General features: G+C 35.7%; 1 protein-coding gene across 6 annotated transcripts; it reads right to left on the bottom strand.

The window, feature by feature from the left end:
- Positions 1-793: 793 nt before the first annotated feature.
- On the bottom strand, positions 794-6,473 carry LOC110604046 (nuclear transcription factor Y subunit A-3). 6 transcript variants are annotated; one of them, XM_021742099.1, is made up of 7 exons: positions 6,269-6,473; positions 3,667-4,036; positions 2,364-2,476; positions 2,209-2,286; positions 1,661-1,828; positions 1,335-1,450; positions 794-1,187 (listed from the first exon to the last, which is right to left on the bottom strand). In XM_021742099.1, exons 2-7 carry the CDS (start codon positions 3,950-3,952, stop codon positions 1,100-1,102), a joined length of 849 nt encoding a protein of 282 aa, XP_021597791.1. In that variant the 5' UTR covers positions 3,953-4,036; positions 6,269-6,473; the 3' UTR covers positions 794-1,099. The 6 variants fall into 6 exon arrangements, with proteins under 6 accessions (XP_021597791.1, XP_021597787.1, XP_021597785.1 ...); XM_021742095.2 differs by adding an exon at positions 5,335-5,473 and having other exon boundaries at positions 794-1,450; positions 6,269-6,425; XM_021742093.1 differs by having other exon boundaries at positions 794-1,450.
- Positions 6,474-27,269: the final 20,796 nt, after the last annotated feature.

The raw sequence follows: 27,269 nt of genomic DNA, 5'->3' as shown, positions 1-27,269 counted from the left end.
TCTACATTAATTAATAAAAAAAGTTGAAGTTCAACTTTGAATTACAGTAAATCCATTTACATTACAGTCCTATTATTTTGTTTTATTTTTCAAATTTATTATATTATTATTATTAATCACATATTATTGTGATTTAGGGGTAATAATAATCCGTTAAAATAAAAAAATTAATCGAATCGAATTAATTTAAAATTTTTTAAAAAATTAAACTAAATTAATTAATAATAATAATATATTATTTTTAATACCTCTAACGTTAAAATTTTTTAATTAAATTTTAAAATATTAAAAATAAAAAATAAAAAATTTATTAAAAATTTAAACCGATCAAATTAAATCATACTAATTTAATTTAATTTAATTTAATTTAATTTTTAATTAAATTTAATTTAATTTAATTTTTATAAATATTAAATTTTAATTTTTTATTTATTTAATTTAAAATTTAATTTAATTTAATTTTTATAAATATTAAAATTTTAAATTTTTATTTATTTAATTTAATTTTAAACTGAATGGAGTGAATATTCCTCCTAAAACGACGTCAGAATAAAACTCAAATATTATAATGATATTAATATTATAAAATGCGCTCTTCTGCTGCTTTACTTCGTCGAGCGGCAAACGCTAACAGAATGGATAAATAAATAGCCTCCATCCATTTCAAAAAAATAAATAAATAGCCTCCGCAAAGCTAAGATTCTTACAAGTACTAGCGGCTAATCATGCTCCACGTCAGCATAATTGGACAAAGTCTGTTGATATATCTTTTAAAGTCTCCAACCAACGCATGTCAAAATAACAAACAAACGTTTCATTTATAATTAGTTTCTACTGAGTTCGAATTCCAAACCTCACATCTCTGGCCATCACATGAAGTAAGCTAAGTAATGGATGAACACCAACAATGCAAAATCCCAAAAGCAAACTTTTTTCAGTAACGTTAAACACAAACATGAGACTCGTAAAAGCAAACACCACAGTTAAGTCAGAAGCTTATTTCATAACAAAACGTGATAGCTTATAATAGCAAGAAATAGACAAAGCCAAGGATGAATTGCCCGCCCGGAATGGTATCCGGACAACTGGAAGCATAGTTCTAAGTTCCACTGCACATAAGACCCCCACTGCTTTGGATGCTACCACCGATATGTGCAGCTAGGCTTGCGAAACGGTGATCTGACTGCCTAAAAATGGATTCATCGTTAGAGACACTGGTCATACCAGAGGAGGTTGTGTTTGAATTACCAGATTGGCTGGTTCTTGAATAGAAACTTCCATGTTCTGTTGTCTCATTATTTTGATGCAGCTGAATGGTGTCCAAGATGACATGCCTGTTACTGGAGGAAGTTGGATCAGACTGTTGGAGCTTTTTTGTGCTAAGAAAGCGTCCACCAGATCCCCTAACCCTATTTAATGCGTGCAGATGCCGAGACTCGTGAAGATATGGCTGCATTCCACCCAGTAACTCGGTCAGTAGATCATATATAAAGAAAAATACTACTGTTGTTATTATTATTAGCATTTTCTTACAATGATGGTATCAAACAATTTTTGCTTCTAAAAATAACATCGGCTTGATGAGATTCTCAATAACTTAACTACTGACTCTCCATAGTAGTAAATCAATGCCCTGACGATATATGCAGATTATATGTACCTTTCGACTTTTGACAAGTTTGTTCTGAGCCTCTAGCTTTGCACGTGATTGTCTCCTCCTGAGAATTCCATGGTACTGTTTTGCATTAACATAAATGGGCCCATCATCAGCTAGATCAAGGGGCAAAGCGACCCGTGTCGTTGTCATCCCCACCATCTGAGAACCCAGCTGAGGCTGAATCTAGTCAGTTCTCAAATATACTTGTACCATAAAAAGAAAACTAAGCTTACCACAAAACACAAAAATACATAAACAAGAGAAAATGAGGCTCAAACTATCACTTTAAAAGGACTAGAATCCATCTTGCCCATCTGACCTATGATTTGGGAGTGAAAAATCTCATTAACAGTGAACTGCAAAACAATTGATACATCATACTACTAAACTAGGAAGATTCCTTCAACATATTATACCTATCAACAACACATGCACAACTTGTAGAAAATAAAATAGTCCAATGGTCACACAACTTTCCTACATGAAAACAACTGCATGGCACAAAGTGCCTGCATATGGGCAGCAAAAGAACAATATATAAACAAACTTACAATGTCCTGCCGTCCATATGGGGTAAATAGTCCACCTACGTAATTATCTGCATGGGGAAATGGAGCTCGAGCCTGAAGCTGAAGGAGAAGTATTAGTTTACCACAAATCAAAATATCTTTAAACCATTGTTTTCTTTAAAAAAAAAGGGACACACCATTGAGTGACTATTGTCAGTCTGTGAAGGATCAAGTGCAATTTCTGGAGTACTAAACAAGAAAACTGGCTTCATCCTGCCTTCGGCACCTTTCCCACAACCCTCATCTTGACCTGAGCACACAGAACAATAACTCACTAATTTGAGACCATTTTCCAATATTCAGGTAAGCAACCCATTCAGCCACAAGCATAAAGCATAGAACATCAGCACCCATGACAAATAGGAATGCGAATATCAGAGGAATACATTCAAAAATACAATTTTCCAAAAAGTAATGAAAGAATATATGTTCCCCTTGACTGTCTCATTTTACAAAATATATGTTACTTATCAACATTAGGGTGTTGATTTTGGGCATACATAACTGAAACAGCAACAAGCATTTTAAATCCGAAAAAGAGGATGAGTTTTTTAATATAAGATTCTTTAATGATGAAAAACAAAGTAAGCAAGCAAATTTGGAAATTTGATTAAAAAATAAAATCCTTCCTTCTAGAGAGTAGAGACACTATAAAACCATTGACAGCTGAGAAGTAATTACAAAGATTCCAAATGCAAAAAGAAACACATGAAGAAATCAACTTGGCTGATTTAATAAACACTAAACCTTCAAACTACCATCAGATCCGGGAAAAAAAAATCTAACTGTATAATAATACATGCACACAATTTAAGCGAAGACATGGTACAGGAAAAATATATGTATAAATTGTTCAGCAACATAAAATGCAGCAAAACCACATGGAAAGTAGATTGATTACTGATCAATTTCCATGCTGAAAACATCCCATAGAACATTCATATGCTTCTTTCCATTGAAATCTCAATGCTTCTAACACTGTGCAATAGATATAAAATCATTTGAATAACAAAATACTTGCACAAACTGATCTTAAATTTCTTGCATCAAATATAGTTAACAGCCTTGTGAACTGATATTTTAAAAGGTGCTGACATTTGTTAGCTTCTTGCAAGATTAGCTAGATTCATAGATGAGAACTGAAAAAGAGAGCAAGAGAGGAAGAAAGAGAGAGATTCATAGGGTAACCAAATTATTGAGTCCAAACATATATCAGGACTGAATCATATAGCTCTCATTTAGCAGGAACTGCATAAATTTCATCCACAAGGGAAGGAGGGGGAGGAAAAAGAACACTGTCCCCCATTATCCTTTTCTTTCCCTTTCAACTCATTTTGCAAACTGCAATAATCTATGCTTTATTAACTGCATGTATCCAGAGGGGAAAGAATAAATAATATAATGCAAAAAAAAAAAATTTATCCAACCAAAAGTATATACCAGATTCAGATGAAATGCATTGATCTTGTGAATTGGCCTCCCCCCCAGTGCCCACTTCATTGTGAGATTGACCAATTGATCGAATTGAAGATGATTCTTGGTCCAAGAGCTGAAGACCTAAATGATTTGCTTTGTGATAAAGTTGGGTTGGAGATTCCACTTTAAAGCTTATATTCTTGGATAATGACTGTTGCTGTTCATTTGAAGTCCACCATGATGGGCAACTAAAACTGAAGTTGGCTTGACCAAAATTTTTCTTGGGCAAGTTCTGAATTCGTACAGCCATCTAGTTTATCTATGCGTCTCAAATTTGAAGAAAATCCTCAACAAAGCACTTGTCTTTTGGCTGGCTTTTAAGATTACTGATTAGCTGAAAAGACAATATACAATGAGCTAGGCTGCCTTAGTAATATAAAGATGAAACTGCAAAATTCATAACCAAATTAGATAGGAAATAGATTGCAGATGGGACTAAAACACTCTCAATACAGATTTTGCATGATAAAAAAGCCAAATGAAGCACCTCTTTATTGCTTAGAATTGGAATCTCAAATGCCCACTGAGATACTATCCCAATCAAGTCAATTCAATACTTAGAAATGCAAAGACAAAAATGCTAGCTTCTGACACTTTTTCCTCCGATTTGGAACAATTAAATTCTATAGAACTTTCGGAATTCATTTGCTATTTCATAGTTTCCATGTTTTAAACCTTAAAAAATAAATTATTAAAATACAAAGGTTTAAATTAATAAAATTGATGGAAGTTTGCAAATGAATTCCACAAGAGTTAAATGCTCTTCATTCTTCATTGTTTAAACAAAAGCAACAACTTAACCTTCATTTCCATCCCAGTTTCTCTCTTTAGTAATGCTATATAGGGAATTTTACGGGAAAAAAGGAAAAGAGGATTCAGTTATTCATTCATTTCAAAAACAACATTTGAATTCAATTGAAATTTGATACTAGTTTAAAGCTAACAGGTATGCATTTCAATTACAAACAAAATCTAAGTCTCAAATCATAGAATGAATTTGAAAAAATGACATAAATTTCTCATTGATTAGTTTCCAAAGAGTTAAATTTCGGAAGGTAGAAATATAAGTTATAAAAAATAAAAATATATATATATATATAAAAAAAAACATCTATATAGCAACCATCTCTATGAATTCCTTCTCAGTTGCCACATAAGATTTTGAAGATTTCCAACCCTTCATCATACTTCTTTAAACAGTTTATGAGAAGAAACCTTTTGTGAGCCTATCTTAATAACAAGATTATTCCAAAACTGAACCCCCATCAATAAAAGGGTAGCCTTGGTATAATGGTAAAGTTACTGCAATTGTGAATTGAGGTTATGAGTTGAAGTCTCCAGAAATAGTCTCTAAAAAGCAGGGGAAGGCTGCATACATCAACCCTCCCCGAAACCTACAAATGTGGATTGCTTCGTGCGCTAGCTAACCCCATTTAACTCCCCATCACTATGACTGTGTTCAAACATGTGTTTGCAAAAGCTACCAATGCGCACGTGTGTAAGCTGTAAGCAATTGAGAATGAACATGCAAGGGAAAAAAAGACCTGATTTCTACTACAAATTCCAAGTGGTAAAGCAGAATATTCAGAAGCATTGCATGAGACCCAAAAGAAAACTCCCAGCTAAAAAAACCATAAGTGGTATTCCACATCAAGCTTGAGGAAGATGGGCACGCATGCAAATTTTCCACTAGTGGAGGTAGAATGAAGCAGCCAACAGCATTAGTAAAGCCACGTGTATTTCCTCCACCAAACCCACAAAAGCAAATAGTCTAAACCAGTCATTAATATTGGCATGCAGCAGGAAAAGCATGGATGCAAAACAAATCTATAGAACTGCAACCATCTCGAAACTTGATCAAAAGGACATTATTATATTCAATCGGCTGATGAGATAGAACTTTCTAAGTATAATCAAGTGTAAGACGAATTAAGAGCCTAACATGAATGTTTGTAAAAACAATCCAATCACCCTTAACACTGAATAATCATGAAAACAAAGTCCAATCACAGAAACCACCAGATGAAATGAGCATACCGGACTGTTAATAACCCGTTCAATACGTTATCCAACAAAGACATCCTCAGACTTAGCAGAGCAAAATCAAAGAGGCAATAAAAGGAAACACTTATCCAACTGGAACTTAAGTGGAGAAAAAGAACTAACCAAAAGTGGAGGAAAATTTTTTATATATTAAAACAAAATCCACTACCATTAAAGGAGGGGGGGAAAAATCCAATCTGAACAATCTAAGGCAAACAAAAAGAATTTTTTGATTTTTAGAAAAAAGTATCACAGTGATCTCAAACTCCACATGCATACACAAAACAGCAAATAACAGAAAACCACATGGACTCCATGAACAAAAATAATCACTACCCAGATGCACAAAGTACAAGAAACAAGCAAAAAAAAGGTAAAAGGACAGAAATCAGAAAGAGAAACCAAAAAGAAATAGAGTTATCAGGTGGAGCTAAAAACAATGCCAAGGATGGAGACTGGATAATGGATGATAAATGGATGGGTATAAGAAAAAAGAGACAGAGAGAGAGAGAGAGAGAGAGACCTTTTGGGATCTGGTAAGTCAAGTAGAAGCAAAGAATTGAGGTGTTGGGAAGAACTTGGGCATGTCTCCTCTCTTGAAACTCTCCACCATCACCACCACCTCTCTCTCTCTCTCTCTCTCTCTCTCTCTCTCCCAATCTTGTTCTTTGCTTTGCTGTGACCCAGCCCACAATAAAATCCACAAGGTAATAATTCCAAATAGAATAAAGACACCCACCACCCACCACCACCACCATTTCTTCTCCACCTCTGCTTGTTTATTTTTCTCTTTTTTTCCTTTTTCATTTCCACGTCCTTTTCTATTTGGCCCACATTACTCTATCCCAAACGCGCCCTTACCCTTTTGTCTTCTTCCGCAGCCGCCCTTCACTGTCCTTCGATATCCCCACGCGCAAGTCATCGTGTGAACATCACTTTCAGCTTGATTAAGTCCAGCTGTGGGTTCCACTGTTTGCGTGAGAGCGTGTGGTTCAGTTGTTCTGTAATGATCTTTGAAAGTTGCACCCGACGTTTCTTGTATTTTTGTCCTCGAATTGTACTATATTTCCAAAAATGCCCCCATCCGAATTTTTGCTTGCCCAATCTCTTTTTAATAATTATTATTAAAATGGAAATCAGGCGGGATTAGTAGGTTGGATCAGTTTGATTTAGGAAAATAACTATTTAATTTTTTATATTTAATAAAATTTATTATTTAATTTATTAATTTAAAAATCAAATTAATTAGTTTCCCATTTTAGAATTTTCCAATATTTAATGATTAAAATCAATATAAAAAAAACTTTAAAAATTAAATTTTAATATAAAAAGAAAAAAACTTGAATATTATCTTTCATTATTCTGATTTCCATCAATTGAGGAAGAATATAACTTTTTTTTTACTTAATAGTATTCAATTTAATTATTAAATGTAATTGTAACATATTTATATTATAGTTATTATATATTTTATATTATATAATATAGAGGTGTCAATATATAATAATTATATTATTTTTAAAAAAATTATTATTTAATTCTTATAAATTAATTTTTTAATTTTAAAAAATATATTAAAATATCTCTAATATTTTAAAAAATCTACTAATTAATTTCTCTATTAATTTTAATCATTAAATATTATAAAAAATTTTAAAATATACTTAATATAAAGACTAATTAATAAATTTTTTTAAAAATCTAAAAAATTAATTAATAAAATTTTTAAAACTATAATCACTAAATGATAAAATATTTAATGATAAAATATGTTATAATAAATTTTTCAAAATTGATGTATTAATTAGTGAATTTTTTATATTATAATGATTAGGTAATATTTTTTTTATTTTTATACTTAATTATTTACACATATGTACTTTATAATTAATAATTATATAATAATTAATTTTTTTATTTAGAAGTGTATATTATATGTTATAATATGTAAATAGTTACTGGTTTTTAATTGAAAATGTTTTATGTTTGGAAATGTTTTCTATATTTTTTAATGAGATAAAGTTATTTTTATTATTTAATTTAAAATTTAAAAATAAAATTTATTAATAAATTTATATATAAAAACTTTAATAAAAATATTAATTATATAAAATATTTTCTTTTAAAAGAGAAAGTCATTTTTTTAAAATGATTTACTGTTTTTTTATTAAAAAAATGTTTTTTAATGTTTCAAATACTATAAAATATATATTTTTTATGAAATAAATAAAACTTTATATTAATTTTAGTTTTAGAGTTTTCTCATCCATTGATAATTAATTTATTATTACTTTTAAAATTTATTAATTATAATTTTTTCCATGAATTAATTTTTATATCATTAAATTATTTATAACTACAAGAAAATCAATAGATATAATAATATTATTATAATAATGAAACTAGTTATGTAATACCCGGCTCGAGTCCGGCATCGAAATTCCTGTAGTCCGGTGGAATCTCGGGTGTCGGAACCCTCGAGAAGGGTAATACATATGTTTTCTACCGGTATTTTCCCTTGTGTTCATGTTTTGAAGTGTTAAAAGTATTAAGTTTTGAAAGAAAAGCAACAAGGGAGCAATGCAAAGGTTCGGCCGCCGAAGGTCACTTTCGGCCGCCGAACATTGCATGGTTGCGGCTTCACGTTCGGCTGCCGAAGGTGGTCTGGCCAGCCACCTATAAAAGGGCCAAGGGTCGGTGGAAGGAGGGTATTTCTCCTCCACTTGCAGCCAGAGGTGAGTTCCAGCCTCTCCCACGTTGACTTTTATGTTTTCCATGATTTTCATCAAATCTTTCAAGAGTTTTAAGAGTTTTGGTGACTTTGGAAGGTTTTGAGCAAAATAACCAAGTTTTGAAGCTTGGAGCTTTGGAAGAGCTTTTCTTCATATCTCCACGTTAGGATCCTTCATCCTTAAGTTGTGTAAGAGGTAAGTGAAGATCCTGAGCTTCTTTGATGCTTTTGAAAGGTTTTATGAAGTTTGTATGGGTAGTATGCATGTTTAGGTTTAGGTGAGGTTTTTGGTGATTTGTGGTGTTCAAACATGTTTAAGTGTTATGTGCTATGTTTGTTTGGGGGTTTAGGGTAGGTTTAGACCCCTTTGTGCATATATATGTGTATATGCTAGTTGGGAGTAGTTGCTATGCATGTTTGTAGGTTTTTGGACAAAGTTTGCATGAAACAGAGCAGGGTTCTGCCCTTCGGGCAAAACCAGGTTCGGCCGCCGAACCCCTTGTGGAGGCAGTTTCGGCTGCCAAAGGTTGCCCCCGAAAGCGAGGCTTTCGGTTTAGAAAGAGACTTTTGGCCGCCGAAAGAGGGAGTTCGGCCGCCAAAAGTGTGTGAGTTTCGTCTCTGGATGAGACCTTCGGCCGCCGAAGGTGCCGCCGAACATGCATGAGTTTCGTCTCTGGAGTGGGGTTTCGGCCGCCGAACCTGCCGCCGAAAGTGCCCTGTCCAGCTTTCTTTTGCATGTTTTATATGATGGTTTTAGGATCGTTTAGAGGGGTTTTGGGGAGTTTCATAGAGATGTTCTTGAGTGAGTTTGGTCCCTCATTTGAGTCCATCTGTGTAGGTACGGACCAGAGGAATCAGGGAAGTCAGCAGTGAGTCCAGTGTCAGAACCTGCAGAGTCCGTTCAGCGATAGCCAGAGGTGAGTGGAACTTAACTTAATGTTTTCATATGAGAACTGAATATTTTATCATGCTTCATGCATCATGATTATGCTATAGGGTGAGTGCATTAGTGTACACAAAGATGATGCATTGCATTTATCCTTGTACTTGGCACTGCTCCTTGTACATTGTTTCTATGAGACGGCACGGACTTCATGAGGATTCATTAGCCCTCAGAGGAAAGACCTGGAACAGCCCTACGGGGACCAGACACATGGTACTCCGGTACCCCAGATGAGATAGAGGGAGTTTTGATCCGTCCGGCCGAGGTGATGTGATTATGTGTTGCATTCCATGAGAGCATGTTTTAGCACCTGTGATTTTATTACTATTCTACTCACTGGGCTATAGTAGCTCATCCCTCTCCCCTAACTCCAGTTGTGCAGGTTCAGAGGTCAGAGACAACTCAGCAGGGTACAGGAAGAGTACAGAGTAGTGTAATAGCTAGTGTGGACATGTAAATGTATAGAGCTAGTGTATATGTCCAGTGTATAGAATGGTGCTTGACTGATAAGAATTGTAATCCCTTTGTGGAGTCACATGATCAGTGTATGTATGTTTCTTTCTTGTTGTATATTTCTGAGCAAAACCAGGCTTAACATTATGAGTTTGATCCGCCTAGAGCCATGAGGAGCTCTAGTAGGGATTAGTAGAGAACATAGAGAGTGCATGCACAGGTTAAGCCTTGAAATGAAGAAAAGTCTTATGTTTTTACAGAACATGTATGATCATGTATGGGATTTCACAGGTATACAGACAGAATAGCAGGCTTACTACGGGTCCCGGCGACCTTACGTCGATCTGGATCCTAGTGCCGGTAGCAGTTCGGTTTCCGGGCTGTTACAGATTGGTATCAGAGCCCTAGGTTCACATGGTCGGACCTATAGAGAGAGAGTTGGGCTCATAGAGCGGTTTAGCAGGTCAAGCATCATAGGAAAACATGTCCACGAGGATAGAATGTTAGTCCTGTCTATATGCTGATGTGCAATGCCATGATTTCTGCATGTGCATTTTTTTTTTATGTGTTGCTTATGTGTTATGTGATTTGTTGTTTTTCCAGCAAGTGAAGATGCGAGGAACTCGTCGATCCGCGAGATTGACTGGAGTCCCACCTGCAAGTGAGGGTACAGCTGCTCGTCCACCTGCCTTGCCAAGGGCAAGATCTCACAGGTCAAGCAGGGAAGGAACGTCACAAGACCCTAGAAGGTCTTCTGATGAGAGCAGGAGAGGAGTAAGCAGAGGGGGAAGGTCAGTAGAAGAAAGAGATGTGATGGAAGAGGATCAGAGTAAAGATGTAAGCATGGGTGTAGGAAGGTCAGAAGAAGGTATGGGGGAGTCCCAAGGAGGCGCACAGGCCTCGGGGTTTGGCTATCCACCCTTTCCTCAGGGCCCAGAGTATCCGATGGGAGGCACGTCGGATTACTCCAACTTTGCCCCATATCCACCCTACATGCCATATATGCCCTATCCTTCCTTCTATCCACCATATCACATGTATCCACCCCCACCTGTTCATCCAAGTCTAGTACAGCCTGAAGTGAGGGAACCAGTTCCTCCACCACCACCTCCTGAACCAGTAGCCCCTGTTGTGGAAGCACAGCAACCCAGTTCTTCAGGGGGAAGTAAGGTGAAGATGACTGAGTACTTAAAGTTGGATGCGCCTAAATGCAATACAGGAGATGATCCCTTTGAGTATCTCAGTGCAGTCAGAATGATAACAAGTGAGTTGGGAGCAGATGATGGTAGAGCCATTGAGATGGCAGGGTTCACTTTAAAGTGCAAGAAAGCTAGAGAATGGTTCAAGAACTATGTGGACCCGAGACTTGAGAGTATGACATGGGAAGAGTTCGCCAATGAATTTGCTGGATGGGCTTTTCCTGACGGTTCCAGGGAACTAAAGGTTGTGGAGTTTGAGCAGTTGCGACAGACGGAGGAGATGAGCGTTGATGAATATACAGATAAGTTCCTAGAATTGTTGCCATATGTCGGTCAGGCATATGATACAGATCAGAAGAAGGCAAAGAGATATGCCACAAGGCTTCATCCCAGGTATTTCTCTTTGATTCTTCATGCGGAGAAGGAAAGTTTCCACTCTATTGTGGATGCTGCTAGAAAGATGGAGGCCAGTGCCATAAGTCAAGGTGTAGTCAAGGCACAGTCTACTGGTGTTAAACCAGGTTCCTCCTCACAGAGTACGGCAAGTGCGAGTAAGAAGAGATGGGAGAAATTCAAAGGAAAGAGAGGCAAGTTCTGGAACAGGCTTAAGTCGGGTCTGGGAATGAGTAGTGGCTCCAGTTCTGGCACAGATTTTCCAGTGTGTAAGAGGTGTGGCAAACAGCATAGAGGAGCTTGTCAGTTGGAATCCACCGCCTGCTATAGATGTGGGCAGGAGGGACATTATGCACGGGAATGTCCTCAGGCGACTTTGGTTGCACCATCCCAGTAGATGAGTGCGGGCAGTGTAGTACAGCCAGTAGCTTCAGTCATACCACCAAGCAGTGGCAGAGGAAGAGGAAGAGGGGCAGCCTCTTCATCAGGGATGGGTTCCCGAGGTGCAGGTCCGTCAGCCCCAGCACGGATTTTCACCCTGACTCAGCAGGAGGCAGACACTTTGAACACGGTGGTGTCAGGTAATCTCATCATTGGGTGTTCAGAGGTGTATGCTTTAATGGACCCCGGTGCTTCTCACTCTTTCATTTCTTCTAGAGCTGCAGAGAGGTTGGGTCTGATGATGTCTGAGTTAGAGTGTCCTCTATGGGTCAGTGGACCCAAATGTGATCCATCTTTGGCAGAGTCAGTCTGTCGGTTCAGTCCAGTGTGCATAGAGGGTAGATACCTTCCAGCTGACCTGGTGGTTCTAGAGTTGACAGATTTTGATGTCATTCTAGGGATGGACTGGTTATCTACGTATGCTGCTACCCTGAATTGTAGAGACAAGGTAGTCAGTGTCAGAGACCAGGATGGGTCAGAGTGTGTCTTCAGAGGAGACAGGAGAGGGACACCTAGGGGTTTGATATCAGCCCTCCAGGCTCGTAGGATGTTAAGGAAGGGGTGTTAGGGGTTCCTAGCTTATGTGAGAGAGCTAGACAGTCAGGTTAGGGAACCATCCTCAGTCCCAGTTGTTAGAGAATTCCCAGATTTGTTTCCTGAAGAGCTTCCAGGACTACCACCGGATAGGGAAATAGAGTTCGAGATTGAGTTGATGCCCAATGCCAGACCGATCTCTATTCCTCCCTACAGGATGGCACCAGCAGAGTTGCGAGAGTTGAAAGAGCAGTTACAGGATTTGGTAGCTAAGGGTTTCATCCGCCCGAGTACCTCACCCTGGGGTGCTCCAGTATTATTTGTCAGAAAGAAGGATGGACCTCTTAGACTTTGTGTCGACTACAGACAGTTGAACAAAGTCACTATCAAAAATAAGTATCCATTACCCAGGATCGATGATCTATTCGACCAACTGGCAGGAGCAGGTTGTTTTTCTAAAATAGATCTGAGATCCGGATACCACCAGTTGAAGATCAGGGAAGGAGATGTATCCAAGACTGCTTTCAGAACCAGATATGGGCATTATGAGTTCCTTGTGATGCCGTTCGGGTTGACTAACGCCCCTGCAGCATTCATGGATCTCATGAACAGGGTTTTCAGGGAGTACTTGGATCGTTTTGTGATCGTCTTTATTGATGATATCTTGGTGTACTCCAGGAATGTAGAGGAACATGCCCAGCATCTGCGGATAGTGCTTCAAACCTTGAGAGAGCATGGCTTGTATGCCAAGTTCTCCAAGTGCGAGTTCTGGCTAAGGAGCATTTCCTTTTTGGGACATGTCGTATCAGAGGAAGGCATAGCAGTAGATCCCGAAAAGGTAGAGGCAGTAGCCAACTGGCCTACACCCACTACAGTGACAGAGATCAAGAGTTTTCTGGGTTTGGCAGGCTACTGTCGGAGGTTCGTTCAGGACTTCTCGAAGATAGCTGCTCCTATGACCAGACTGACCAGAAAGAATCAGAAGTTTGTGTGGTCAGAGGAATGTGAGGAGAGTTTTGCAGAGTTGAAGAGACGGTTGACTTCAGCACCGGTGTTAGCTCTGCCGATCAGTGATGAAGATTTCACAGTGTTCTGTGATGCATCCCGAGTGGGAGTAGGTTGTGTGTTGATGCAGAATGACAGAGTGATAGCTTATGCTTCTAGACAGCTGAAGAAGCACGAGCTGAATTACCCGACACACGATCTTGAGATGGCAGTTGTTATCTTTGCACTTAAGATGTGGAGGCATTACCTTTATGGGGTAAAGTGTGAGATCTATACGGATCATAAGAGCCTGCAGCACATCTTAAGTCAGAGAGAGTTAAACTTGAGGCAGAGACGGTGGGTAGAATTGCTCAGTGATTACGATTGTAAGATCCAGTATCATCCGGGCAAGGCTAATGTTGTCGCTGATGCCTTAAGCCGAAAGTCACTTGGCAGTTTATCCCACATTGCAGTAGAGAGAAGACCGGTGGTGAAGGATTTCTACACGCTCGTGGAAGAAGGGTTACAGTTGCAGTTATCTGGTACAGGTGCTTTGATCGCACAGATGAGAGTGACACCAGTGTTTCTAGAGCAAGTGGCTCGGAAACAGCACGAAGACCCCGAGTTAGTGAAAATTGCCAGGACTGTTCAGTCTGGCAACAGTGCAGAGTTCAGATTTGATAGTGAGGGGATTCTTCGGCACGGTAAGAGGTTATGTGTACCAGATGATAGTAGTTTGAAGGCAGACATTATGAGGGAAGCTCATAATGCGAGGTATAGCGTTCACCCGGGAGCCACCAAAATGTATCAAGATCTGAGAAGGGTGTATTGGTGGCCAGCAATGAAGAGAGAAGTGGCACAGTTCGTGTCAGCCTGCGAGACATGTCAAAGGGTGAAGCTAGAGCACCAGAAGCCGGCTGGAATGCTTAACCCACTGCCGATTCCAGAATGGAAATGGGAGAACATAGCTATGGATTTTGTAGTGGGGTTACCGGCGACGTCTAACAGACTAGACTCCATATGGGTGATTGTGGATAGACTCACGAAATCTGCTCACTTCATTCCAGTCAGGAGTAACTACTCTGTGGACAAGTTGGCGCAGGCGTATGTAGACGAAATAGTAAGGTTGCATGGAGTTCCAGTGTCGATAGTATCAGATCAAGGACCTCAGTTCACCTCCAGATTTTGGCAGAGTCTGCAGCAGGAAATGGGCACAAGGTTGGATTTCAGCACTGCTTTCCATCCACAGACAGACGGGCAGTCAGAGAGGACCATCCAGACCATCGAAGATATACTGAGAATGTGTGTGTAGACTTTGGCGGTTCTTGGAGGCAGCATCTACCTCTGGTGGAGTTTGCCTACAACAACAGCCATCATGCTAGCCTAGGGATGGCCCCTTATGAAGCTCTGTATAGGAGGAAGTGCCGAACACCTGTTTGCTGGGAAGAGGTAGGAGAGAAAACTCTTGCAGGGCCAGAGTTAGTTGAGATAACCAGCAAGTTAGTGCCTATCATCAGAGAGAGGATCAGAACAGCTGTAAGCAGACAGAAAAGTTATGCAGACATCCGTAGGAAGCAGATAGAGTTCCAGGAGGGGGATATGGTATTGCTCAAGGTGTCTCCAATGAAGGGAGTGGGTCGGTTTGGAAAGAAGGGTAAACTGGCCCCACGGTACATTGGTCCCTTTGAGATCTTGCAGAAGATCGGGCCTGTGTCATATAAGCTAGATTTACCGGCTTCTATGGAAAGAATTCACCCGGTGTTCCATGTTTCTATGTTGAGGAAGTTTGTGTCAGATCCAGAAAAGGTTCTTAGTGAACCTGAGGTGGAAATCTTAAGTGATCTCACCTATGTAGAGCAGCTAGTGCGGATCCTTGACACCCAGATCAGAAAGCTGAGAAACAAGGAGATACCAATGGTGAAAGTTCTGTGGAACCACCACAACCTAGAAGAGTGCACCTGGGAGACTCGAGAGTCCATGCGCCAGCAATACCCATATCTGTTTTAAGGTTAGTTAGTGAACTTTCCCCTTTTCTATGTGTTTATGTTGTGTTAGGGACATTCGGGGACGAATGTTCTTAAGGGGGGAGAATGTAATACCCGGCTCGAGTCCGGCATCGGAATTCCTGTAGTCCGGTGGAATCTCGGGTGTCGGAACCCTCGAGAAGGGTAATACATGTGTTTTCTACCGGTATTTTCCCTTGTGTTCATGTTTTGAAGTGTTAAAAGCATTGAGTTTTGAAAGAAAAGCAACAAGGGAGCAATGCAAAGGTTCGGCCGCCGAAGGTCACTTTTGGCCGCCGAACATTGCATGGTTGCGGCTTCACGTTCGGCTGCCGAAGGTGGTCTGGCCAGCCACCTATAAAAGGGCCAAGGGTCGGTGGAAGGAGGGTATTTCTCCTCCACTTGCAGCCAGAGGTGAGTTCCAGCCTCTCCCACGTTGACTTTTATGTTTTCCATGATTTTCATCAAATCTTTCAAGAGTTTTAAGAGTTTTGGTGACTTTGGAAGGTTTTGAGCAAAAGAACCAAGTTTTGAAGCTTGGAGCTTTGGAAGAGCTTTTCTTCATATCTCCACGTTAGGATCCTTCATCCTTAAGTTGTGTAAGAGGTAAGTGAAGATCCTGAGTTTCTTTGATGCTTTTGAAAGGTTTTATGAAGTTTGTATGGGTAGTATGCATGTTTAGGTTTAGGTGAGGTTTTTGGTGATTTGTGGTGTTCAAACATGTTTAAGTGTTATGTGCTATGTTTGTTTGGGGGTTTAGGGTAGGTTTAGACCCCTTTGTGCATATATATGTGTATATGCTAGTTGGGAGTAGTTGCTATTCATGTTTGTAGGTTTTTGGACAAAGTTTGCATGAAACAGAGCAGGGTTCTGCCCTTCGGGCAAAACCAGGTTCGGCCGCCGAAGGAAGGTTCGGTCGCCGAAGGAAGGTTCGGCCGCCGAACCCCTTGTGGAGGCAGTTTCGGCTGCCAAAGGTTGCCCCCGAAGCGAGGCTTTCGGTTTAGAAAGAGACTTTCGGCCGCCGAAAGAGGGAGTTCGGCCGCCGAAAGTGTGTGAGTTTCGTCTCTGGACGAGACCTTCGGCAGCTGAAGGTGCCGCCAAACATGCATGAGTTTCGTCTCTGGAGTGGGGTTTCGGCCGCCGAACCTACCGCCGAAAGTGCCCTGTCCAGCTTTCTTTTGCATGTTTTATGTGATGGTTTTAGGATCGTTTAGAGGGGTTTTGGGGAGTTTCTTAGAGATGTTCTTGAGTGAGTTTGGTTCCTCATTTGAGTCCACCTGTGTAGGTACGGACCAGAGGAATCAGGGAAGTCAGCAGTGAGTCCAGTGTCAGAACCTGCAGAGTCCGTTCAGCGATAGCCAGAGGTGAGTGGAACTTAACTTAATGTTTTCATATGAGAACTGAATATTTTATCATGCTTCATGCATCATGATTATGCTATAGGGTGAGTGCATTAGTGTACACAAAGATGATGCATTGCATTTATCCTTGTACTTGGCACTGCTCCTTGTACATTGTTTCTATGAGACGGCACGGATTTCGTGAGGATTCATTAGCCCTCAGAGGAAAGACCTGGAACAGCCCTACGGGGACCAGGCACATGGTACTCCGGTACCCCAGATGAGATAGAGGGAGTTTTGATCCGTCCGGCCGAGGTGATGTGATTATGTGTTGCATTCCATGAGAGAATGTTTTAGCACCTGTGATTTTATTACTATTCTACTCACTGGGCTATAGTAGCTCATCCCTCTCCCCTAACTCCAGTTGTGCAGGTTCAGAGGTCAGAGACAACTCAGCAGGGTACAGAAAGAGTACAGAGTAGTGTAATAGCTAGTGTGGACATGTAAATGTATAGAGCTAGTGTATATGTCCAGTGTATAGAATGGTGCTTGACTGATAAGAATTGTAATCCCTTTGTGGAGTCACATGATCAGTGTATGTATGTTTCTTTCTTGTTGTATATTTCTGAGCAAAACCAGGCTTAACATTATGAGTTTGATCCGCCTAGAGCCATGAGGAGCTCTAGTAGGGATTAGTAGAAAACATAGAGAGTGCATGCACAGGTTAAGCCTTGAAATGAAGAAAAGTCTTATGTTTTTACAGAACATGTATGATCATGTATGGGATTTCACAGGTATACAAACAGGATAGCAGGCTTACTACGGGTCCCGGCGACCTTACGTCGATCTGGATCCTAGTGCCGGTAGCAGTTCGGTTTCCGGGCTGTTACAAGTTATAATTTTAGTTTTATATGATAAATGTAAATACATAAAAAAAAAAATTACATTTAAAAAAATATTCTTAAATCTTACCCATTATACAGTCAGCATAATTGCATTTCAATTTTAATAATTAAATGAATAAATAATATGATATACTATTATTACTGGTATAAAACACCAATAATTAAATATTCTCTTCATTTTATAATTTTTATTTTTTTATTATTTTAAAATTATTGTTCACTTTTTTATTTTTAAATTATAATACCATATAAATTGATTATTATAATTTTATTTGATTTTATCTTATTATTAATAAATTTTTCAAAAATATCTTAATATTTAATAAATTTTAATGTATTTGAAATGAATATAATTAAAAAATTAATAAAAAAATAGTATAATTTTCAAAGACTTTGCTGGAATTGATAATTAATTATTAACTACTAATTATTAAAAATAATTATTAATTATATTCATTCTAAATATATTAAGTTTTATTAAATATTCTAAAATATTTTTTAAAAATAAAATAAAATTCAATAGAGTTATAATAATTCATTTACATGTTATTATAGTTTAAGAAATAAAAGTGGACAGTAATTTTATAATAATTAAATAATAAAAAGATTAATAAAAATTATAAGACGAAAAAAGTATTTAATGTGACAAAAAAAGTTAGGAACTATCATGTAAGACAATATCACATGGTAATGATTTAATAAATTTATACGTGATTTCATTTATAAAAAAGAAAACTCAAATATCATAACAGTCAATTTTTCATCAAGACTCTATTACTGTTAACGGTTATAATCTAACAGGTCCCATTATACCTATAATTATGAGATTTTTTATCCACTTACTAATAACAGTTAAATTTTTAGAAAATCTGATAATTTAATAAGTCCCATTATACGTATAATCATGAGATTCTTTATCCACTTATTAATATTAATTTATTTTTTAGAAAATCTAATAATCAACCTCTTTTTCGTAAAATATAAAAGCTAATGTGCATAAAAATTAAGTTTGACATAATCATTTTAAATAAAAAATAATTTATTATATTCGCTCATTTTATTATTAATTTGAGCATCGAAATAACTATTTATAAATGTTAAATACCTCGCTTTCTTCTTTCACAAATTGGCCTATTCCCACAGTATTAATTATATTGGTGAGCTAAAACAAACATTTAACAAAATTCATAAATATTTTATTTATAAATTAATTTTATTTACACTTTCAAAAGCAGTCCAGTTATGAAAATATTATAATAATATGTGTTATTAAATTGACATATTATCTACTAAGTGTTTGTTTTTATAGTGTAAACACATTTGCAAAATGATACTTTAATGATAAAAATTTAATGCCATATTAATTTTTTTAAAATTTATTTTTAGTTTTTTTAAATAACTTGTTGAATTGCTTTATAAATTTAATCAAAATTTACTTGTCAACAAAAACTAATAGATTATGTAAAATAAATGAACCAAAACAAGTGAACTATATTTCTGCAAAGAGTATCTTGATTAGTTTTAAATTTATTTTTAAATTATAAAAAAATAAATGAGAACTTAAATTCAAATAATTTTATTTATTTATTTTGAGATATTTATTTTTATATGTCTTATTAATAATTTTATATAATTTAAAAATTACTCATGCTTTATTATAAAAATTAATTAATAAATCAAGATAATATTTTTTTTAATGAAAAATCGTCTATTTGTTGGAGTCCGATCACCAAATTAAGTAAATTTCAGTTCGAAAAACTCTTATTTGCTAAATATTTAATCAAGTAATTTTACATATAAAAATAATATACACGTTTAGCACGTAACACAATGTGTTATTTTATTAAAATAATTATTTAATTTAATTTTTTGAAATAATTATTTTATAATCTTATAGTATAAGAAAATCAAAGATTAAATCTTAATATTTATCTTCTCGGTGTCTATATAAATTAGAAATTACTCTGTTAAGAAATAAAGTGATTTCACATAATTTTTTAATTCTATTTTGTATAAGATAATACTACTTTTTAAAACTAGTTAACTACAATAAATTTATCAATTTTAAAAAGTTAAAGAGTCTTAATGCGAAAAAAAATAAAAACATGTAATGGTTTTATTAATATTATAAAATTTTAACTATAAATAGCATGGATAAAGTTAGTCATTTAATATTTTATATTTAAAATTTGTGGTTTTTAATTAATATTATAAAATTTTATACCAAAAATTATGATGTTGAAGCCAAATATAATAATTCAACACCATTTACACTCATCTCACAGTATTTTTATAAAATAATAATTTTTTTTATAAAGCATTTAATTATGAAAAATGGTTAAATTAATTAAAAATGCTTCACAATCAAAAGAAACATATAAAATTTAATATTTTAAAATTCAAAAAATAGAGTTTTACAATATACGTATAGGATTTTATAATATGTGTATAAGTTTGACCTATAAAAATTATTTCTCTTATCCTTTTATCTTCTAATGACACATAACTGTTACCTTACTACGGTACTATTTATCTCTATCATTCAAGTCGAACGAGTTAGAGCATTCTCCATGCTAAACTGCTGTTTAATTCTTTTGGATACACATATTGACAGGATTGCAAGGTAATCGGGCTCGCTTTCCTTTCCTTCTGCTGCATTACCGAACTAAGTTTTCCTTGAATACGTCAGTCCGGTCCACTTCACCTTACAGCGCGATATTGACCGATTTACTTGCGTGTGGCTTGATGGGATTTGAAATCATATCATTCTCTAGATTCGATCTCACTCTATGGTGAGAGAAGCCTGATGGTCATCATTATTTATTTATTAAAATTTTTAATTATAAAATCAATTTTATAATTGGAATATGCTATCAAATAAATTAAAGTAGGAGGTAAATATCAGAATAGTATATTGATTAAATTTATAGAAAATACCAAAAAATCAGGGGCTAAGCTAATTGAGCAGGAAAATGTGGTTTGTCGTTTTGTTTGTTGTTTAGTATTGTCGTTTTGAGTGTTGTTTAGGAGGGTGTGCAGTCATGATTGGAGTATGCTATACTAATTGAATTTTTTATATAGTTTTGTTTGATTTTTTAATGTGTAATTCTCATTATTTCATTTTTTATTATTCTATTTTATTTAGATATATTAATTATAATTATAATATAAGTTTTAGAAAATTATAAATGCAAAAAGAAATTAATTGGATATAATTTTTTTTAGTTGGATTTGAAACTCCAAGACAAGAATCCTTAGCCTTGGACCTACAGCTAGCAAGCTACTCTATGAGAAAATCACATGTCGCTAAACGACGGCGTTACTGACGAAGATTAATCTTACCAAAGACTCCTCTAGTCCCAAAACATTAATTATTTATTAATGGTTAATGTTTAATTTTACTAACCCAGAAAGTTCAATATATTAATTTATGGATACATGGCTAAATTGTAATTTCAGAAAAAATATATTATTTATGATGTATAATTATAGGAGGCCAGCGAAGCCAACTCTGAAATCGTCAAACCTCAGAAGAACAATTTTCTTTTCTAATTGTAGAAAGAGGCGCAAGAAGTTAGTCACCTCAACTAAGCGGATCCTTTGTCAGCTTTCAGGCGGCCGGCAACTCTGTGAAAAGCCTCATCAATGATGAATCCCATTACAATGGCTAAGCTTGCTTTATTAAATCTCCATGAGCCAAAGCCAAATAAAAACCGAATCAACGTTCAAAATCTGAATCGAATTAACATCAATCAAAACAAAAGTAATCAAAATCGAACTTCAATCAAGCCATAACTATAGCTGCAAGTTGATCTTTCTGGAGCATTTGAAAAATTCAGAATGAACTTGGTGTCCTTCCAAGTCCTCCCCTGTAGCTCCTGCTGCTGCCCTTATAATGTCCTCTGTTAATGTAAAGTTTTCCGGTAAATGAATTATACCAAAAGGAGGGAAATTTTTTCCCAATATGCAAAACTAAGATTCAGAAAAAGAAAGAAATATGATTGTGGCCTAAAATACCATACCTTAGTGTTCAGAAATGATATTCTCCAATCATATGAAGCCATGTTTTTTCCTCATATCCGAAGCGACCCAAATTAGCAATTCAAATTGCCCATACAAAATAATCAGCTGCCACAAGTCCAGATTAGGGGTGATGAATTTCTCGGTTTTGGTTTAAAATTGAATCTAACTAAATCAAAATTTTAGTATTTATAAAATTTAAATCGAATTAATTTTAATCAAAAATAGAATCGAATCGAATCGAATCAATCTGATTGGTTTAAATTTTTAATAATTTTTTATTTTTTACATTTTATTTTTATTTTTAATATTTTAAAATTTAATTGAAATATTTTAACATTAATATAATCTAATCTTTCTATATCATTGAAAATAATATATTATTATCACTAATTAATTCGATTCATTTTTTTAAGATTAAAATCAAATTGAACTGAAATAATTGAAATTTTTAAAATAAAAAATCAAACAGAATCAAAATGATTAAAGAACTAAACTAAAATTTTAAATTAGTTCAATTTGATCAATTTTTTTAATTTGAACTGAATAATAATCCTTCTAATCCAAGCCTGACTCTTATGCCAGGAGTGTCCAATCCAATTTCATTGTCGAGTAACATATATTCAACCCAGCATAATGTTCTGAATGAAAATAAGGAGAAACAAGAGGGGAAAAAACAAGCTTGAAATAGTCAAATCCACCACCCTTAATGTCCAATCTCATAATCAACATAATTGGGAATCTTGGCAAGAAATATTAGGAATGGACACAATTAAACATATCAGAAATGAATCTTTCAAGCTTGAATCAATTGGATCGCTTAACACAAAATAGGAACAAGGAACCACATCAATCAAATCAAATTACAGTGCCTCGCCATCTCTAATTTTTAATATAGTTTTTTGAGTTGAATTGTGATTTGACTGTGAAAAGTTTTGTTAGTAATCAGAAACAATATTTTATAAGATATGTGGTGGTAGTAGATATATTTGCTACATATTGCGGCATAGAATTATGCGATTTTCCAGCAAAAAAATAGTTTTAGAATTTGAGAGGTTCGAGAAATTTTATCTTTTTTTTTTTTTTATTATAGTGAAAATTTTAGCTCTATTTTAATTGTGGACATATATTTTTTAAGTTAAATTATGTGTCCATTTCTTTTTATTTTTATGTGTTTAAATTTATATAACTCATTTGAAATTTAATTTTAAAAAAGAGTGTCTAAAATATTTAGGAATATATTATTAATCGAGGAGCGAGTCAACCATAGATATTTAATCAATAAGCTAAGAAGCTGAAGATTCATAATCAATTTTAATGGTCCTTCAAAAAGATGAAAGAAGATATATCTAATTATAATTGTTCAAGTATCGGTATACAATTATCCAAAATAAAAAAATCCAACTTTAACAGAATATCAAAAAATTTAAATTATATATAATAGTTAGTATGAAACTATTAAATAATTTGTATTAATCATTTTAGATAAGTGGAAAGTGAATTCAAAATTATTCGGATCAATTTGAATCGGACTGTTTCAATTGGTATTAGAGTTAATGGAACTCTCATATCAATAAAGTACGAAAAAAAATCTAAATTGTATATAATAATTAACATAAAACTATTAAATAATTTAAATTAATCATTTTATATCAGGTAGAGAGTTGAGCGATCTGGACTATTTTTTAGTATAATTCTGAAACTAAAATTACTGCTCAAACAACGTTAGCATAGAATTAGATTCACTTTCCTCACCGAATTGTTAATACAAACCCTCCTGTCACCTTTTTAACACAGAATTAGATTCTAATTGCACGCCATCGTGAAAAACAAGTTTAAATATTTAACATATGCTTGAATTGGTCACCACTATCTGTTTCAGTGCATCCCTCTGTTCACTACTTCATAAAACGGATTTAAAATCATAAACTTTTAACAGGCTTTGTCACACACTGAAAACTTCTCGATTGTCAACAACAACAGCAGATGAGCTCCCATGGATTATAATCTTATGGTCAGACACATTTCTTCTTCACTGTCCCGTCTGCTTACAGTAAATAATAAAAATGCAGATGCACCCACCAAAAATTTCTATTTTAAAATGGAACTAGCGCAGTACTAACGAAGCGACCTTATCCAACTACAGAATTTTCACGGGCCGTGTTAGCTTGAGAGAAAGATTAAAAAGGCCCATAACATTGAGGGTGATTAATGTTATGGTCTCTTAGATTTAATAAAATTTATAATTTAATTTTTATTTATTTAACATTAAATAATTTAATTTATAAATTTTTATTTTATTAATAAAATAATTTTTATTTAATTTCACGCTAATCAGTTGTTAATTGAAAAAGTCAACTCACATTATTGTATCTTTTATATTTTTGAAGGTAAACATTTTATCTTATAAAAAAAATTCAGAAAAATAACATATTTATAATTTACTTAAATAATGTATTGATTTATATTAATGCGGATCTAACTCGATTTATCAAAGTAAAAATATTACGTTTTATTAAATAATGAAATTATTATTAATAACATAAAATTTAAATTAAATACTAAAATATAATTTGAATTTTTATTTGAAAAAAACAATTCATGGGGAATTTTATTAAAAAAAAATAACATTAAATATCATAGTACTAAGTTATATATTAATCATAATGTGAGAAAAGAAAGTGGTGGATAATATTTTAAAATAATTAAAAATAAAAAAATATAGTATGGGTGGAGTATTAAACATAATTAATTTTATATTAATAATATAAAAATTATACTTCCTCCGTTCTCTTTTTCCAGAAAAACTATACACATAGCGTGTTTTATTTAAATATTGAATTTTACTTTATGCGGAGAACTTGAGAAGCGTAAAAGGAAAAAAAAATTTGAAAGATCCCCTAAATTAACATTGTTAATTTATTTGACCAAATATGATAAATCAAATAGCGGCAAACAAGTAATTTAGGTATTTATTGAGCTAATACAACCAAAACTACAGTTAAGAAAGTAGTATGTCTATGTGTTTTTCCATTGTATATACTACTATTAATTATTATGCTCATATCTTTTCATTTATTCATGTAATTATGTTCTATTGGTGAATTGATAAATTGAGGTGATCCTACACATGAATCATTCAAAGTGAATTTTAAGTTGTCACCACAAAATATGATTATATGACAAGTGTTTGATAAGCGAATGTGTGGTCCCGCTCAAGAACAAGGGAGGGCAAGTATTCACATGAAGTTACTATTAGCAGACACAATTCAGCGGACTCCCGTTACGCCTATAATAACGGGATCAGCGACCAGATAAACCGCTGAGATCCCATATCAAATAGTCGGCCACATCATCGATACTATATTTAATCCCGTCCTCTTACAGTATAAAATACAATGATCATAAAAACAAAGATATATAATTCTCTTACACTCGCCCTATTCCCCAATTTACTGACTTGAGCTTCAGAGTGACTACCGTGTGGACCCACTACCTCACGTTTTCTTTTTTGTAGGATTGACCAATCACAATGCAGCTCTATTTTTTGATTACATTATTTGGTTCTATTGCTGAAAAATCCATTGAATCATTTCTGTTCATTTGGATTAAAGCCAAAAAATTCTTATTCCTTTTCTCTTGGAAAGAAATCTATCTCTTTTTTTTTTTTTCGAAATGACCATGCTACCAAGGTTGTTACCAATAAGAGCACTATCATTTATTCCACCCCTAGCAGTGGACAAAACACACCCTCAATAGTTAATGAAGCGCAGATCGCAACAACCTGGATAATGAGCAAATGATTCCATACATCTAAAAGTTGTAGGTGTAATACCCGGTTAGACCCCAGCATCGGAATTCTTACTTTCGGGCGGAATCTCCGTTGGAATATGGAATTCTAGGATGTCGGAGCTTCCTAGAAGGGTAAAAGAAAGGTTTTCCAAAATGTTTTTACATGTTTTTATTATTTTGATCAAGAAAATTTGAGTTTTGAAAAGAAAAGACCAAGGAGGGAAATGCCAGGTTCGGCCGCCGAACCTCACTTTCGGCCGCCGAAGGTGGCTTCCTTTCGTTGCCACCGAAGCCCAAGTTCGGCTTCCGAACGTGGTGGTGCTGTGGAAACAGCTTTGGCCGCTGAAGGTGGTTGACCGGCCACCTATAAAAGGGTCCCTTGTCCGGAATGGAGGTGAGTTTTCTCTCTCTTTTCGGGCATAGGTGAGTTTTTGTCCTCCTTTGGTTGATTTCATGTATTTCTTCAAAGTTTAGCAAGTTTTAAGTAGCTTTTAATTTGGTTTTGAAGATTTTGAGCTAAGAAGCAAAGTTTTGAGGCTTGGAGACTTCGGATTTGTTTTCCTTCGCATCTTCGAGTTTGGACCATCAATCCTCTCGATCTTCAAGAGGTAAGCATGGATCCTCACCTCCCCTTATGTTTTAAGTAGGTTTTGAAGGGTTTAAGGGAGTTTTATGCATGTTGTAGAGTTGAATCTAGAGGTTAAGGCTTATGTTGATCATAAGCTATATGTGTTGTTTTGATATTGTTTGTTGGGGTTTAAGCTAGTTTTAAGCCCCTATATGCATGAATAAGGGTATATGCATGTGTTTGAGAGGTTGGATGTTAGTTGTGAGTGTTTGGAAGGGTTTTGGAGGCTGAAAACTTGAGGTTGAATCAGGTTCTGCCTTCCTGGAGAAGCAAGGTTCGGCTGCCGAAGCAAGGTTCGGCCGCCGAACCCCTTGAGGAGGCTGTTTTGGCTGCCTAAACTCGCCCCCGAAAGTTTGGACTTTCGGCTCTAGAGTGGAGTTTCCGGCCGCCGAACATGCCGCCTAAGGTAGGTGACTTTCGTCTCTGGAAGCACTTTCGGCCGCCGAACCCTGCCCCCGAAAGTGCCTGACTTTCGGCTCTGGAGGGACTTTCGGCCGCCGAACCTGCTGCTAAAAATCCCTGTCCAGCCTTCCTTTGCATGTTTTTTCATGCATGTTTGAGATGTTTTAGGGGGTTTTTGGGGAGATGTTTAGAGTTATGTTAGAGTATGTTTGGTCCCTCACTTGAGTCCACCATTGTAGGATCGTACCCGAGGAACCAAGGAGGCCCACAGAGTTAACTGGTTCAGAGGTATTCCAGCATCTACTAGAGGTGAGTAGAACTGAACTATGTTTTTAAATAAATGAAAGGTTTTAGCATGAAACATGCATCATGAGTGCCATGTATATATTAGGTTGTATTGCATTAGTATTCACGAATATGACGCAATGCATTATTTCTTGTCGGTGTGGATGGACAACAGGACGACCCTTTAGCCCTCTAGTTATTATTTCTTGTAACAGAAGTCCTGAGGAGCTCCTTTGAGAGCCGGGCACAGAGCTTATTGTATGTAACAGAAGGCCTGAGGAGCTCCACCGAGGGCCGGGCATAGAGTAGAGGGATTTTTGAGTCAGTCCATCCGTGATGTGATTTGCTTGTGATGTGAGGCATTTCATGGAAGCATGATTTATAAATGAGTTTTATTATTGCTCTACTCACTGGGCTCTAGTAGCTCACCCTTCTCCCTAACCCCCAGGTTTGCAAGGCCAGAGATAGCTC

Source organism: Manihot esculenta, chromosome 16, assembly GCF_001659605.2.
Source record: "Manihot esculenta cultivar AM560-2 chromosome 16, M.esculenta_v8, whole genome shotgun sequence".
NCBI classification, from domain to species: Eukaryota; Viridiplantae; Streptophyta; class Magnoliopsida; order Malpighiales; family Euphorbiaceae; genus Manihot; species Manihot esculenta.
Note: the sequence above shows the minus strand (reverse complement) of the source record. Positions and strands in the feature narration are given on the sequence as shown.

Bases quoted from the DNA above. Each gene is read 5' to 3' on its own strand.
- LOC110604046 (XM_021742093.1), bottom strand. From the start codon at position 3,952: ATGGCTGTACGAATTCAGAACTTGCCCAAGAAAAATTTTGGTCAAGCC. The intron at 2,477-3,666 runs GTATATACTTTT...CTGTGTGCTCAG, and splicing joins ATGCATTTCATCTGAATCTG to GTCAAGATGAGGGTTGTGGG. The intron at 1,829-2,208 runs GTAAGTTTGTTT...ATTCAGCCTCAG, and splicing joins CATATGGACGGCAGGACATT to CTGGGTTCTCAGATGGTGGG.